Here is a 13,706-nt window from a genome sequence, read left to right as displayed (position 1 = left end):
CACACACACACACACACACACACACACACACACACACACACACACACACACATACACACACACACACACTAAAAAAACTGTTTTGCAGTAAAACTGATTAAAATGATCAAACCAGAAAAAGAAAACGAGACAATTCTATTTTATTGACAAAGTAAGAGCGATTCTTTGTTTTCTCTCATCCGCTACCAGTTTTTAACTTTAGACAACATGTAAAATTATATTCAAACAATTGAGGTGTTCCACAAGGAATCATTTTAGTCCCCATCTTATTTTCCGTCTTCATAGATTAGTAAAGATTATGATTAAATCCAGCCAGATTTCAGTTATATGCGGACAAGACTGTCAGTTAAATGGTAGCATTCTGTCCAAACCAGGCTGTTGAACCTCTGCTTTCAGTCTCTTCTGAAACTAACACTAGTTCTGAACTCAGAAAACTAAATTTACAACTTTTACAAGTCAGTAACTCCAAACAGCTGACCACTCTAACATTAAAAGGTAGATGAATTACATCATAGAAAATAATGAAATGTTGGCCTTTGATATCCTCATTGACAACTTGATATGAAAAACTTGTACCTATTATTCCCCCTCCAAGTACCTGCTCTTTGAAGTAAAAGTAAAAGATATTCCTCTCTGTGTTGAACTAACATTATTTGTGTCTCCTTTTCTCTTCTAAAATGACTTGATTCAGTAAATTACACTTCACTGCAGCTGCTCTGACACTTTAAGACAGATTTCCTTAAAACAAGAAGAATGCACATGTTGCTGCTTACTGCAAAACTAATGTTGGGTCATTTACTGATATGTATTTCAAACCTTTATCAAAACAGAACCGTTATTATTAAAGCTCTTTATCAAAATGATCTGAAATGTTCTGAACTTGGTACTTACACCACTGATCTGCAGAAACTTCCTTTGTGTAACATTTTTTAAAGCGTTTTGAAAACTACACTAAAAGAAACGTAATTGTTGCTCTTAAGCAGTAGTGGAATATAACTTATCTTGTATACTTTTTCCTTATATGTATATAGATTTTTATTCTGTTTGTATTTATATATAGTTTTGCTTTATACTGGTGTCTTTCTCTTAAATTTTGACTTCACTGTGATTGCTCTTGACTTTTATTTATGCTATCAACATATTTACATATGGACTTACCAGTGGGACAAAAAAGTATTTAGTCAGCTATTGATTGTGCAAGTTCTCCTATGTAGAAAGATGAGAGGTCTGTAATTTTCATCATAGGTTCACTTCAACTATGAGACAAAATGAGGGGGGAAAAATCCAGGAAATCACATTGTAGGATTTTTTAAGAATTTATTTGTAAATTATGGTGGAAAAAAGTATTTGGTCAATAACAAACAAGCAAGATTTCTGGCTGTCACGGACCTGTAACTTGTTCTTTAAGAAGTTCTTCTGTCCTCCACCCATTACCTGTATTAATGTTTGACCTTGTTATCTGTATAAAAGACACCTGTCCATAGCTTCAAACAGTCAGACTCCAAACTCAACCATGGCCAAGACCAAAGAGCTGTCGACGGACACCAGGAAGAACACTGTAGACCTGCACCAGGCTGGGAAGAGTGAATCTACAATAGGCAGCAGGTTGGTGTGAATAAATCAACTGTGGGAGCAATTGTAAGAAAATGGAAGACGTACAACACCATTGATAACCTCCCTGGATCTGGGGCCACACGCAAGATCTCATCCCGTGAGGTCAAAATGATCATGAGAACGGTGCACAAAAATCTCAGAGCTACACGGAGGGACCTGATGAATGACCTGCAGAGAGCTGGGACCAAAGTAACAAAGGTACCATCGGTAACACACTACGCTGAGAAGGACTCAAATCCTTCAGTGCCAGGCGTGTCCCCCTGCTGAAACCAGTACATGTCCAGGCCCGTCTGAAGTTTGCCAGAGATGGATGATCCAGAAGAGGATTGGGAGAACGTCATGTGGTCTGATGAAACCAAAATAGAACTTTTTGGTAAAAACTCAACTTGTCATGTTTGGAGCAAGAAGAATGCTGAGTTGCATCCCAAGAACACAATACCTACTGTGAAGCATGGAGGTGGAAGCATCATGCTGTGGGGCTGTTTTTGTGCAAAGGGGACAGGACGACTGATCCGTGTAAAGGGAAGAATGAACGGGGCCATGTATCGTGAGATTTTAAGCCTAAACCTCCTTCCATCAATGAGAGCATCGAAGATGGAAGCTGGGTCTTCCAGCATGACAATGATCCCAAACACACCGCTCGGGCAACGAAGGAGTGGCTCCATAAAATGCATTTCAAGGTGCTGGAGTGGCCTAACCAGTCTACAGACCTCAACCCCATAGAAAATCTGTGGAGGAAGTTGAAGGTCTGTGTTGCCCAGCGACAGCCCCAAAACATCACTGCTCTAGAGGAGATCTGCACAGAGGAATGGACCAAATAGCAGCTACAGTCTGTGCAAACCTGGTGAAGACTTACAGCAAATGTTTGACCTCTGTCATTGCCAACAAAGGTTATGTTACAAAGTATTGAGTTGAACTTTTGTTAATGACCAAATACTTATTTTCCACCATAATGTACAAATAAATTCTTTAAAAACCATACAATGTGATTTCCTGGATTTTTCCCCATCATTTTGTCTCATAGTTGAAGTGAACCTATGATGAAAATTACAGTCCTCTCTCATCTTTCTAAGTAGGAGAACTTGCACAATCTTGCCCCACTGTACTTCATAAGCAGGACATGTTTATGTGCTGATTTGTGAATTTTTTGTTTGTTTGTTTTGCTATTTGTTTCTTTGCTCAGTTTATTTAGTTGTGTTTTGGTGATTCCTTGTGTTGAGTCTGTTTTGTTTCCCACAGGTTTTCCTTGTTGGCATACTTAATTAACAAGACTGGTTAAAAAAAAGCATATTTTACTGTAGATTTGCTAAAAAAATGTATTTTGAACAGCAGAAATTCACAAAAGGAAACTCATTTCTATTGCAGCAGCATCCCAAGGACTTTAGGAATGAAAGGATGTGCTGTTTTGTTGAGAAGAGTATTTTGGTTCTACCTTTTGTTTTTCACAAACTTTGTGTAGCCTGGGACGGGTCTGAACCCAGCTGTGCAGAGCAGCACCGCTGAGGCCCTTTGAGCAACAAACAAAATGGAGGCAGCTGTCGACTCACGTGTTTCTCCTCATACTCTGACTTCTTCATTCAATCCTAAATCCTTCATTTTCCTTCATTCAGTTTTAGTTCAGCTAAGATTCTGGTTTTGTTTTCTGGTGGCTCCATTCGATCTTGAAAGTAAGAATTTCTACTGGACTCCACTGAAGTTGGATTTACACACAAAGTCTGAAGAACTTATACAAATTCTAAACAGCTGCAGGTACAATGATGGCTGCAGTAACTGTGTGTTTATTAACACACCTGTCAGTTCATTTCTGTACTGTCTGTTACACACAAAGACAAACACCATGCTGCACTGTTTGCATGGGAGAACAATGATGTCATATATCTTCATTAACTTGTTTTTCTAATTGTATCGGAGAACTTTTCCTCGCTGCATTTAGAACACAGTCCAATGTGGCATCAGTCACAGCTGCAGCAGCCAGAGAAGTGATGATTACCAGAAATAAAAGGATGACTGCCCTTGTCTGGAAAAGTTGTTTTGCACTTCACAACTCAGTTTTTTTTTCCCCAACCCAAATATTAAACCCTCAAGTGGCATCACATTTGGAGTAATAGACTCCAAACACTTTCTTTTTCTGAGCCACAAAAGCATTTCTTATCAATGTTTCACAAATCAGGCAACTGCAGTAAGTAATGCTCATGGAGTTCCACAAGGACTGACTCTTGGTCCTCTTCTGTTTAATTTGTACATGTTCCCACTTGGTTCTGCCATTAGACAACAAAATATATTTTATCATTCCTCAGATGATACTCATTTGTGCACATGTATTTTTTAGGAATCTTATCCAAATCTTTGTTTCCTGACAGCCAGAGTTGAGTATTAGCTGTCAAAAAATTCTCTAAATCTGGACAAATTGGTCGGTCCTGAGTCTTTGAAGAGACAGATATGTTTCTCGTTGACTCCTCTGAGTGTTAAAACCAAGACTGGCTGTAGATTTTGATTAAAAGTTTCACAAACACATAAGTAAAATAATCCAAGATGAATTTTACCACTTTAGCAACATACATAAAATTAGATTTTTTTCAAACTAAACATACAAAAAATGATTTTAGTTGCAGGATTACCAAAACAATCTTCAGCTTATTTAAAGTGCTGCAACTTCACTTGAACCAGTGAATGCATCACATGTAGCTGGAACATATGGCTTCCAGTCACACAGCAACAACAACAAAGCACACGTGGCTGTTAGATTTTAAATACTTCTTGTTTTAAAAGTTTTAAAGTAAATGGCTTCATGGGCCTCTGTAGCTCTGTGGTCAGTGTCATGACCTTGTAATCCTGAAGCTGCTGGTTTGAGCAAATAAAACAATTTCCAAATCTTTTGTGTAAGTTTGCTCACTGTGGTGATCCCTGCAGAAAGGAGCAGACAACAACAACATGGCTCCCTTCTTTGTTGCGATGCACAATGAAAACACTCCAGATAGATCCTGAACTTGATCCAGTCAAATCTTTCTGAATTCAAAATCAGTGCATTGTGCTTTAAATCATTTTAGTCCTGCTCTTGTTCAATAACTCAACAATGTGTTGTCCTAAAGGCCAAATTTAAATGTTTCTTTTCTCCAAACCTTTTTATTTTGCCTCACAAGTTTGTTTATTGCACTATATTGTTTTATTATTGTTGCTTTTGAAATTTTGTATTTCTTATGTGATCTTCCTTGGATTTTGATTATTTTTATGGTATTTAAGAAAAATGGGACTTATCAGCAGAACAACCATCCAGCACCTTCTGTACATCTGAACATGTGATCTGCCTCCCTCAAAGCTTATAATAAAATATACAGTTAGAGGATAAAAAACAAAGGACAGCAAAGCTTTATAAATGAATAAAACCTGTTGGTTGACACTTATTAGAAACATTAGGCCAGCCAGCCTCAAATGGCTCAACTGGGTAATAAACAGCATCTAAGAAACATAAATATTACAATAAATATTGCTTTTGATTTTAGTTGATTTTATCATTGATTTTAGTTGCACTTTAGAACTTTGAGATTTATGTTAATGTGTCACAAATTAAATTCATTATTATTATTATTAATGTTCAGGATTTGGGTGCCACTCTGCGACCCCGCTGTATTAATCTGATGTAAAGGCTATCACTTGTTGGAGGTCAGAGGAGGTCAAAGTGTGCATGTTGTCTGTTGTCAGTGAAAGGCCGTGGTACCCGTCTGCCTCGCTCTGTGAGCCCAGGTGCCCTGGCTAAACACATGACCTACTTCTTAGGTGAAAACCTTTTAATGTAATTGCAGATCGTCTAAATACCAAGTTTTAAAACCGTTAGACGCAGGAAGGGAGACACATGCTAAGTTATTTGACAATGTTTTAGTGTTTTATATAACTGTTGAACTGATTCATGAGACACGACCAGAACACATCCTATCTGATTATCAAAAAAGAATTAACAAAACCACGCAGATAGGTTTAATTAGTGGGTACATTTTATTAGTTTGTGAATGAGTCTAATATATTTGGTTTTATTTACTTAAACTATACACAGTTTTGATAATTTGTTGTTTTATAGCTTTCTGTTTTACATATATGCATTATGTGTTCTTTGAGCTTTTCACCTGGTTCATAGAAAAAGGGAAAAAAACACAAGTGAAGCAATAAATAATATCAATTTAGAAGATAGACTTACACCTGAAACTCTGACATTTACAGCGTCGTTTCCGGGGTTAAATTCTTCAGGTTTCAGGAGAAAGAAAAGCCAAACTCTCCGCGCAAGATCCATGTCTTCATGTCAAGGTTGACTTCACCTCATCACCGTGAGGGCAGAACTCCAATGAACAGGTGAATCCAAACTTTGGATCACTTCTCTGAGCGGACACCTGCAGAGCGATCACCCACAGCTGGACATCTTTAAAGTTGCTTGTTTCCTTCTGAGGCTCTCCTGAATTCATCCCATGAAAAAACAGATAAGTTTAGGAGCGCGCAGAGATGCTGCGCTGTTTTCAGCAGCAGTGCGCAGCGGCCGCACGCAGAGGCGCACCTCGGTTTGCCCTTGAGCAGGAGAGCATGAGGGAGGGAGGATGCAGCTGGGCCGAACAGGATTACAGCTCCTCTGGCTCCTCATGCCACATTCAAACATGGCAGATTGGACCATGAACCACTGGAAGCCATCAGAAACATCCAGTGTTGTAGTGAAGTTCTGGAGCTGAACAGCCAGAGGATCTGTTCACATTCAGGCCACTATAGGCTGCTTTCATTTAATCTCATCTAATCCAATCGTTTTTGATACTTTTCATGTAAACACGCAAACAGGCCTGCCATTTTGACTGTAGCTGCCTCGTTGTTTGCGTTTTAAAAAGTCACTATGACTGTTTTGTTTTTTAACACAAAGCTGTTAAACCATTTATTTTGCCATCTGCAGCTTGGATGATTTCACTGCCGTCATCTCCCTAAAAGAATCAAATCTTGTGGAGATTAAATGAGTCTATGAAATTTTAATTTAATTCAGGATTAGCTATAACTGTGTTTTAGAGAGCGCTGACATTAAATGTGCGTGTGAGTGCGTGTGTAAAGCTTTGGGATTATTTTTTACGCACATCCAGGGGACAGGGCGTCCTCTAGTGGACATCAACTAACATGAACATTAAAGTTCAAAAACACTGAGGCCATGCCTAAAAGTCTGAAACTATTCTCACGTGAGGTTATCTGATGGTGAGGAGGTCTCATAAGTTTTCTAGGAGCACTGTGAGTTTAAATGAACACCATTTCAACTTGTATGTCATGTTTAATTAGCAGAGTGAAGAGTTTTGTAAACTTTATTGCCCATCCTTTGCTGACACTTTTGCTACAAGGTGAAAAATGTTGGATGCCGATGAGTGAACTACATTACCCAGAAAGCTCAGGTGCACGTGTTCTCTTCTTGTCCGGATGTAGCATCACATGAAGTGACTGTCAACATGCAAGATGGCTACGCATCACAGGCAGAATGCAGCTGGGCGGAGGAAAGTTCAGGTAAATTATGCGAGCTGCGCGGCTGCTGTGTGTGTGGCGATGGAGACATTTGGCTCTTCGTCTGACAGAAGTGTGTCGTGAACAGTAGAATGGCCACAAAAGGCACGTGAGCTTGTAGCTTAGCGGCTGTGACTCATGGCTCAAGCCGGCTAACAGAGCTAGCTTAGCTTACGCTGGGGGTTAGCTTCTTCTGCTAACGAGAGCGCCAAAATGACAGCTTGCTTTTGTTAGCAGTCGTCGCTTTGCTACGAGCTGCATAAAGTATAAAATAATGTTTTCCGCTTGTTGGCATTAGTAACTAATGTGCTGCCTGTCCGCGAGTTTGTTGATAGTACGGTGTTGACGGTAGCTAAGCTACAATGTAACCAGGCTCCGTCTAATTGCTGGTGTGTCTTTTCGTGTACCCTGATTGCTACGATACAAACACGATCGAAACCTAAATGTCGGGATTTTTTTTTAACCTCAGCTGAGTCAGCTCGTTTCCCCTCTGGATCGTTACAGCTGAGCTGTGTGTTGTTTGTTAGTGCATACGTTTAGTTGCAGCTTCCAAAGGGATGTAGGTTAACCCACCGGCTGACCAGTAGGAGTCTGACCTCTCACCTTTTCGTACCACAGGTCTCCTACGTCATTAGAGACGAGGTGGAGAAGTATAATAGGAATGGGGTGAACGCCCTCCAGCTCGACCCTGCGTTGAACCGGCTCTTCACCGCAGGGAGAGACTCGATCATCCGGATATGGAGTGTTTATCAGCACAAAGTAAAGTTTCACCCTCCTATGCTTTATTGTTGTGATGGTAGGAAGCTGTTTGCATGCATCATCGTTTATTGGTAGTAAGACTGCCCTACTCTTCCTCTGTCATGCAGCAGGATCCATACATTGCATCAATGGAGCATCATACAGATTGGGTTAATGATATTGTTCTCTGTTGCAATGGGAAAACATGTAAGTTTTAACTATTCGCCACAAACTGGTTTCATATTCAGGAATTGTACAGTTTAGCCGTCAGTGCTTCATTTCTTCTCTTCTGGTTGATGTTCTCGTCTTACAGTGATATCGGCCTCATCAGATACGACAGTCAAAGTATGGAACGCTCACAAAGGATTTTGCATGTCGACGTTACGGACACACAAAGACTATGTAAAAGCTTTGGCGTATGCCAAGGACAAGGAGCTTGTGGCCTCTGCTGGTCTGGACCGGCAGATCTTTCTTTGGGATGTGAACACCCTAACAGCACTCACAGCGTCCAACAACACCGTCACCAGTGAGTAAAGAGTTTGATCTATTACTGCCCATTACGGCCGTCTAGACGCTCACATTTTGATTTTGCTGACTGCAGCAGATTTTTATTTATTTATTTATTTAAGCTTCTTGCCCACTTTTGGACTTTAAACAATTTGTCTCCCAACAGCTTCATCACTGAGTGGGAACAAGGACTCGATCTATAGTCTGGCCATGAACCAGATGGGTACAGTTATTGTTTCTGGATCCACTGAAAAGGTTTGCTTCTCCTGGAACCAGCTTGAGAATACACTTAAACAATAGTCTTTTGAATGGTGTAAACCCTTTCTCTTAGTGGCATTGAGAAATTTATCAAATGTTTTTAATCACTAAATGGATTTACAAAATCTGTCATTAATCTTTGTTTCTTTTTTTTTTAGGTTTTGAGAGTGTGGGATCCACGAACATGTGCAAAACTAATGAAGCTAAAGGGTCACACGGACAACGTGAAGTCATTGCTGCTGAATCGAGACGGCACGCAGGTAACTTTCTGAAACGGGTCAGAAACGTGACGCCTGTTTAACAGAAACAGATTTAAAGTTTGGGTTTGCCGTCTCCTCCTACAGTGTCTGTCGGGCAGCTCTGATGGGACCATTCGCCTGTGGTCACTCGGCCAGCAAAGGTGTATTGCCACGTACCGGGTGCACGACGAAGGGGTGTGGGCCCTGCAGGTCAACGAGGCCTTTACTCATGTGTATTCTGGAGGCAGAGACAAAAAGATTTACTGTACTGACCTGCGTAACCCAGACATCCGAGTGCTCATCTGTGAGGAGAAGGCCCCGGTGCTCAAGGTAAGACGGCAGGAATCTTTTTCACTTGAAAACTTCACGTATTACTAATTTTATGCTTTGCTTGTCTGTTTTATTATACCAAAAGCACAGGGAATTAAAAATATTTTTAATATTTGCATGCTTTCTTTGTCATTCTTGTACCTTTTGCTAGCTGAACCTTTGTGTTTTTCTCTTTCGCTCAGATGGAACTGGACAGATCTGCTGACCCACCTCCAGCACTCTGGGTTTCTACCACCAAGTCGTCTGTTAATAAATGGGTAAGGGTGCGTGACAGCTCTGAAAAAAACTGTTCAACTGCCAGCGTAAAAGTCTGGATGGAAGTTGGGCCATGCCTGGGGATTAATACTTCTGCAGGTTGGGTGGTCTGGGCAAGTGAATTAGATTTATCACAACTATAGTTGCAAGACAGTCATGGAGTGTTTAAAAAAAAAATCCAGATTGGGTTGATTCTAATTATGCAGGTGTGTGTATTTTATTGTGATGTTTTGCTCCTCCTTGGTTTGATTATGGTGGTGGAGGAGTCCGAGTGTCAGTCAGGGGAAGTTACCTCCTGGTAGGGTCTCTCGAGGCAGATTGGTTTCAGGTGACAGGCCAGACAAAGAGACATTCACAACACTCCTATCCACCTTATTCCTAACCCCCATGGTGCCTTGCATGAATTATGGGATGCAACTTCTGGCATGGATCAGAACCAGCGTTTGTTTATGTGTGAACAGAACGATCTAATGTAGTTTCTCTGAGCATTGTGGATTAAATTTAAACCTGTAGGAACACCACCTGTCAGAGCTCAAACAGGACGATATAATCATACCTGCTGAGGACGAGGGATGGAGGACGAGCTGAAGAAGTGCTGCAGAGAACATCTACTAGCATATTTAGCTACTTCATTGACTCGGTTCTTCAGATGGTGAAGTGATGAACAACCTGAAAAGATCTGAGGTGTATCAGTATCTACAGTAATAAAGTCGGTGATGTTTTGTAAAAAGAGGTGGGACACAATCTTATTGACCTTAAATCAGACACAGAGTCCAGACAAAGCCTTAAAGTCCTCCATCACTGAGCTTGGGTTCATTACAGAGAAAATCATAAAACTGAAGATGAACAAATATTATAAAGCTGTGTCCTCCATACACTTGAAATCAGACCTGATGTTCTCGTCACTGTTTTCAATCATTCTGAGGATCCGGCGTCTCTTCTCCGGTGGTTTATTGTCGTCCAGACACAAAGTAGGATGCAGGTTTTCCTCCGTCAGCCGTTTGTCAACAAAGTGAAATGAGCACAGACAGAGTTTTGGGTGGTCCCTTCAAGTTCATGTTTTTCAGCCACATTCTTCTTAATTCCTCATCTGTAGGTAGAAGATGAAACTATAGCTCTTTTCACTGGAACACTTTGTTTTGGGTCCGTGTTCAAACTCTGTTGTAGCCACTGATTTAGTTTGGTCTGGTTGTTCCTGCAGTCGTGAACACAACAGGTACCTGAACTCAGCACGGCTATTTTAGTAAACTCTATGGTTGTTAAATAAATGTAAACAAATCAAAAACGGTTTTATCTGCTAAACTGAATGAAAATTATTTTCAAATAATCCGTGCTCCGCAACCATGGTTAATCCGTGCTTACTGCTACTTCCTGTCTGACAGGAAGTTGTCTCTATAATCATTTATACAGTGGAGCCCCAGGAAGAAGGTGGATAGCTGGAAGGAAAAAATTGCGAGCCACGCCTGGGGGAGAGGCTTGTTAGCAAGTGGCTGCTGACCACAGTGTCAGCCATCAGGACCAGCACGAGTTTGCCTTCCTGTGGGCCCACCACCTGCAGGAGGGGCAATCTAAGTAGAAGGTGGTGAGCTCTGGGTGGCAGCTGGTGTGTGATGTAATGTTTTTATTTGTTTGTGTAGTCTCTAAAGGGAATACACAACTTCAGATCGTCCGGGGAGTATGACAATGACTGCAGCACCCCTCTGACTCCTCTCTGTACTCAGCCAGAACAAGTCATCAAGGGTAAAGTTGAGCTCTTCATTCAACTTCTTTGTTTTCCAGACGTTTCACTGAGTAAAATAAAACTTGTTTTTGCAGGAGGTGCCAGTATTATACAGTGCCACATCCTAAATGACAAGAGACACATTCTCACCAAAGACACCAACAACAACGTGGCATTTTGGGATGTCTTAAAGGTAAATTTAATGTTGTAGGTGCAATGTGTAAGGTTTAAAATGATGAATAACTTTTATTTTGGACTTTGTGGAAAATAGTTTTCACTTCGCAGAAGCAGAGTTATTTTTTATGACCAGCAGGAAATGGTTTAGTTATTTGGTTCTCCTTTAACGGGATTGACTGTCGAGTAAAGGAAACTTGATGTAACGAGTTTTATTTGAACATGACAGGTGTTATTGATATACGTGTTTATTTACTTTTAGGCTTGCAAGGGTGAAGACTTGGGAAAAGTAGAGTTTGATGAAGAAATAAAAAAGCGCTTCAAGATGGTCTATGTGCCAAACTGGTTCTCTGTTGATCTGAAAACTGGGGTGAGTGCCATTGGCCTTGATGTGAGTGACGTTATCCTGTTTGTTGCATTTATACTTTTTTTTTTCTTTCTTCCAAATAGATGCTCACTATCACTTTGGATGAGAGTGACTGCTTCGCTGCCTGGGTGTCTGCAAAAGATGCAGGTTTTTCCAGTTCTGATGGGTCTGACCCAAAGTGTAGGTTATCACATTTCATCTACGACGTTCTGAGCACGCCTGATGTTTAATACAATGCAGAGCTGTTGCCATAACAGCCGTGAGCAGTCAGCGGACAAAGAACATCTGAGTGTTTGGTGTCTAGACGTACTGGACATGTTGTGGATTGGGCTCATTTTCTTCAGATCCTGTTAGATTATCTGAGTTTGTTGGCTGGTTGAACATCACTTTTTGTGTTTTGTAAGTCATTTTCCATCGACAGATGAAATAAATCACCCATGTTGCTGTCAGGATGCTGAGTTTCTCAGCAGAACATTGTTACAAGATGAGCAGATGTCAGTGGAATAATGTTATGGTTGATCACTTTGTGGTAATTAGTGCAGCTTTACATCTGTGATGTAATCTGTTCGTTCTTATTTGCAGTAAACCTGGGTGGGTTGTTGCTCCAGGCTCTGCTGGAGTTCTGGCCCAGAACTCGCATCAACCCAATGGATGAGGAGGAGAATGAGGTGAACCACGGTGAGGAGACTGGAACTTCACAGAATATTTCCTCCAGCACTGGTGTGTAGCGCTGGAGGAAAACTGGCGTGAAGCGTGCGTTGGCTCGCTGCTTTTACAGCTTTGTGTTGTGTCCACAGTGAACGGCGAGCAGGAGAACAGGGTCCAGAAAGGAAACGGATACTTCCAGGTTCCGCCTCACACACCTGTTATATTTGGAGAAGCTGGAGGGAGAACTCTTTTTAGGTATAGTCTCATCAGCACACGTTGAAGTTAAAATATTACAGTAGAGTGAGTGATGTGTGTTGCTTCTGCTGCAGGCTACTATGTAGAGATTCAGGTGGAGAGACCGAGTCGATGCTGCTGAATGAGACGGTCCCACAGTGGGTCATCGATATAACTGTAGATGTGAGTACTGTTTCTGGTTTCACTTTCATTCTGTGTAGGGATGCACGATACTGGATTTTTGGCCGATATGTTAAAACTTATTCGGCCGGTAACCAATACCGATATTTTATATATGTTCCTTTGTCAGAACATAGCCCTCTTATTTAGGCTTATTTGCTACAAAAATTGTGTAACAGCTGTAACAGCTGGTGACATATATTCAGTAACAGCCATATGATATACATAGCAATTCAACTTATATTAAATGAAAAGTGTTAAATGTTATTTATTAGCATTAGTCAGCTGTGATGCTGTCTCACTTGTGGAGGCTTGTTCCAGGTTTCTAGCTGCAGTGTGGAATCCTCTGCACTCCTGTGCATGAAGGACAGACTTTTTAAGATCAAAGTTTTTGTCTCATGGTGCCGTAAGACTAATCATGCTAACGGGGCTAACACAACGTCCAAATGTCTGTGGTAAAACTCACCCAACAAGTCGTGCTATCTGCTATTAGCTTCTCAACGACGTTGGAAATGACGGCTTGTAACTCTGGTAACGTTACGTTGGAAAAATGTCTTCGACTGGGGACGATGTAGCGAGGCTCAACGTAGTCCATAATCTTCGGAATCCGTCCTCCTCACCAACAAAAAATAAAACTTCCACACCGCCAACATTTTGAATTTTCCTCTCCGCCGTGAGCTCGGGTAGGCGCACGTGACGTCATCACGTTGTGCTGCCGCTGCAGGTAAAGACAGCGCCTTTTATATTGGCGAGTTATTTTGGTGGAATGGACGATGTCCAATATTGAAATTTAACGCTAAAATTGGCCGATACCATGCCGATAATATTGTGCATCCCTCATTCTGTGTTCAAGTGTTGGTGCTGTGACTGTAAGACTAGCTGGCAACTGTAGTATGTCATATATGGATATATTCATACAATTTTTCACGAGTTC

General features: G+C 41.0%; 1 protein-coding gene across 1 annotated transcript in view; it reads left to right on the top strand.

Moving 5' to 3' along the window:
* Positions 1 to 7,049: 7,049 nt before the first annotated feature.
* The window catches only part of LOC119414953 (WD repeat-containing protein 48), a 14,145-nt gene continuing 7,488 nt past the window's right edge, over positions 7,050 to 13,706 (top strand). The window contains exons 1-15 of the mRNA XM_037682069.1: positions 7,050 to 7,125; positions 7,741 to 7,881; positions 7,989 to 8,067; positions 8,174 to 8,386; positions 8,534 to 8,622; positions 8,784 to 8,885; positions 8,970 to 9,194; positions 9,377 to 9,451; positions 11,087 to 11,189; positions 11,265 to 11,362; positions 11,606 to 11,713; positions 11,794 to 11,890; positions 12,293 to 12,388; positions 12,508 to 12,613; positions 12,688 to 12,775. Coding sequence (XP_037537997.1) covers positions 7,078 to 7,125; positions 7,741 to 7,881; positions 7,989 to 8,067; positions 8,174 to 8,386; positions 8,534 to 8,622; positions 8,784 to 8,885; positions 8,970 to 9,194; positions 9,377 to 9,451; positions 11,087 to 11,189; positions 11,265 to 11,362; positions 11,606 to 11,713; positions 11,794 to 11,890; positions 12,293 to 12,388; positions 12,508 to 12,613; positions 12,688 to 12,775 — 1,668 coding nt within the window. The 5' untranslated portion in view covers positions 7,050 to 7,077. The remainder of the gene's footprint in view (positions 7,126 to 7,740; positions 7,882 to 7,988; positions 8,068 to 8,173; positions 8,387 to 8,533; positions 8,623 to 8,783; positions 8,886 to 8,969; positions 9,195 to 9,376; positions 9,452 to 11,086; positions 11,190 to 11,264; positions 11,363 to 11,605; positions 11,714 to 11,793; positions 11,891 to 12,292; positions 12,389 to 12,507; positions 12,614 to 12,687; positions 12,776 to 13,706) is intronic.

Source organism: Nematolebias whitei, chromosome 9 (genome assembly GCF_014905685.2).
Source record: "Nematolebias whitei isolate Nwh7 chromosome 9, NemWhi1, whole genome shotgun sequence".
NCBI classification, from domain to species: Eukaryota; Metazoa; Chordata; class Actinopteri; order Cyprinodontiformes; family Rivulidae; genus Nematolebias; species Nematolebias whitei.
Note: the sequence above shows the minus strand (reverse complement) of the source record. Positions and strands in the feature narration are given on the sequence as shown.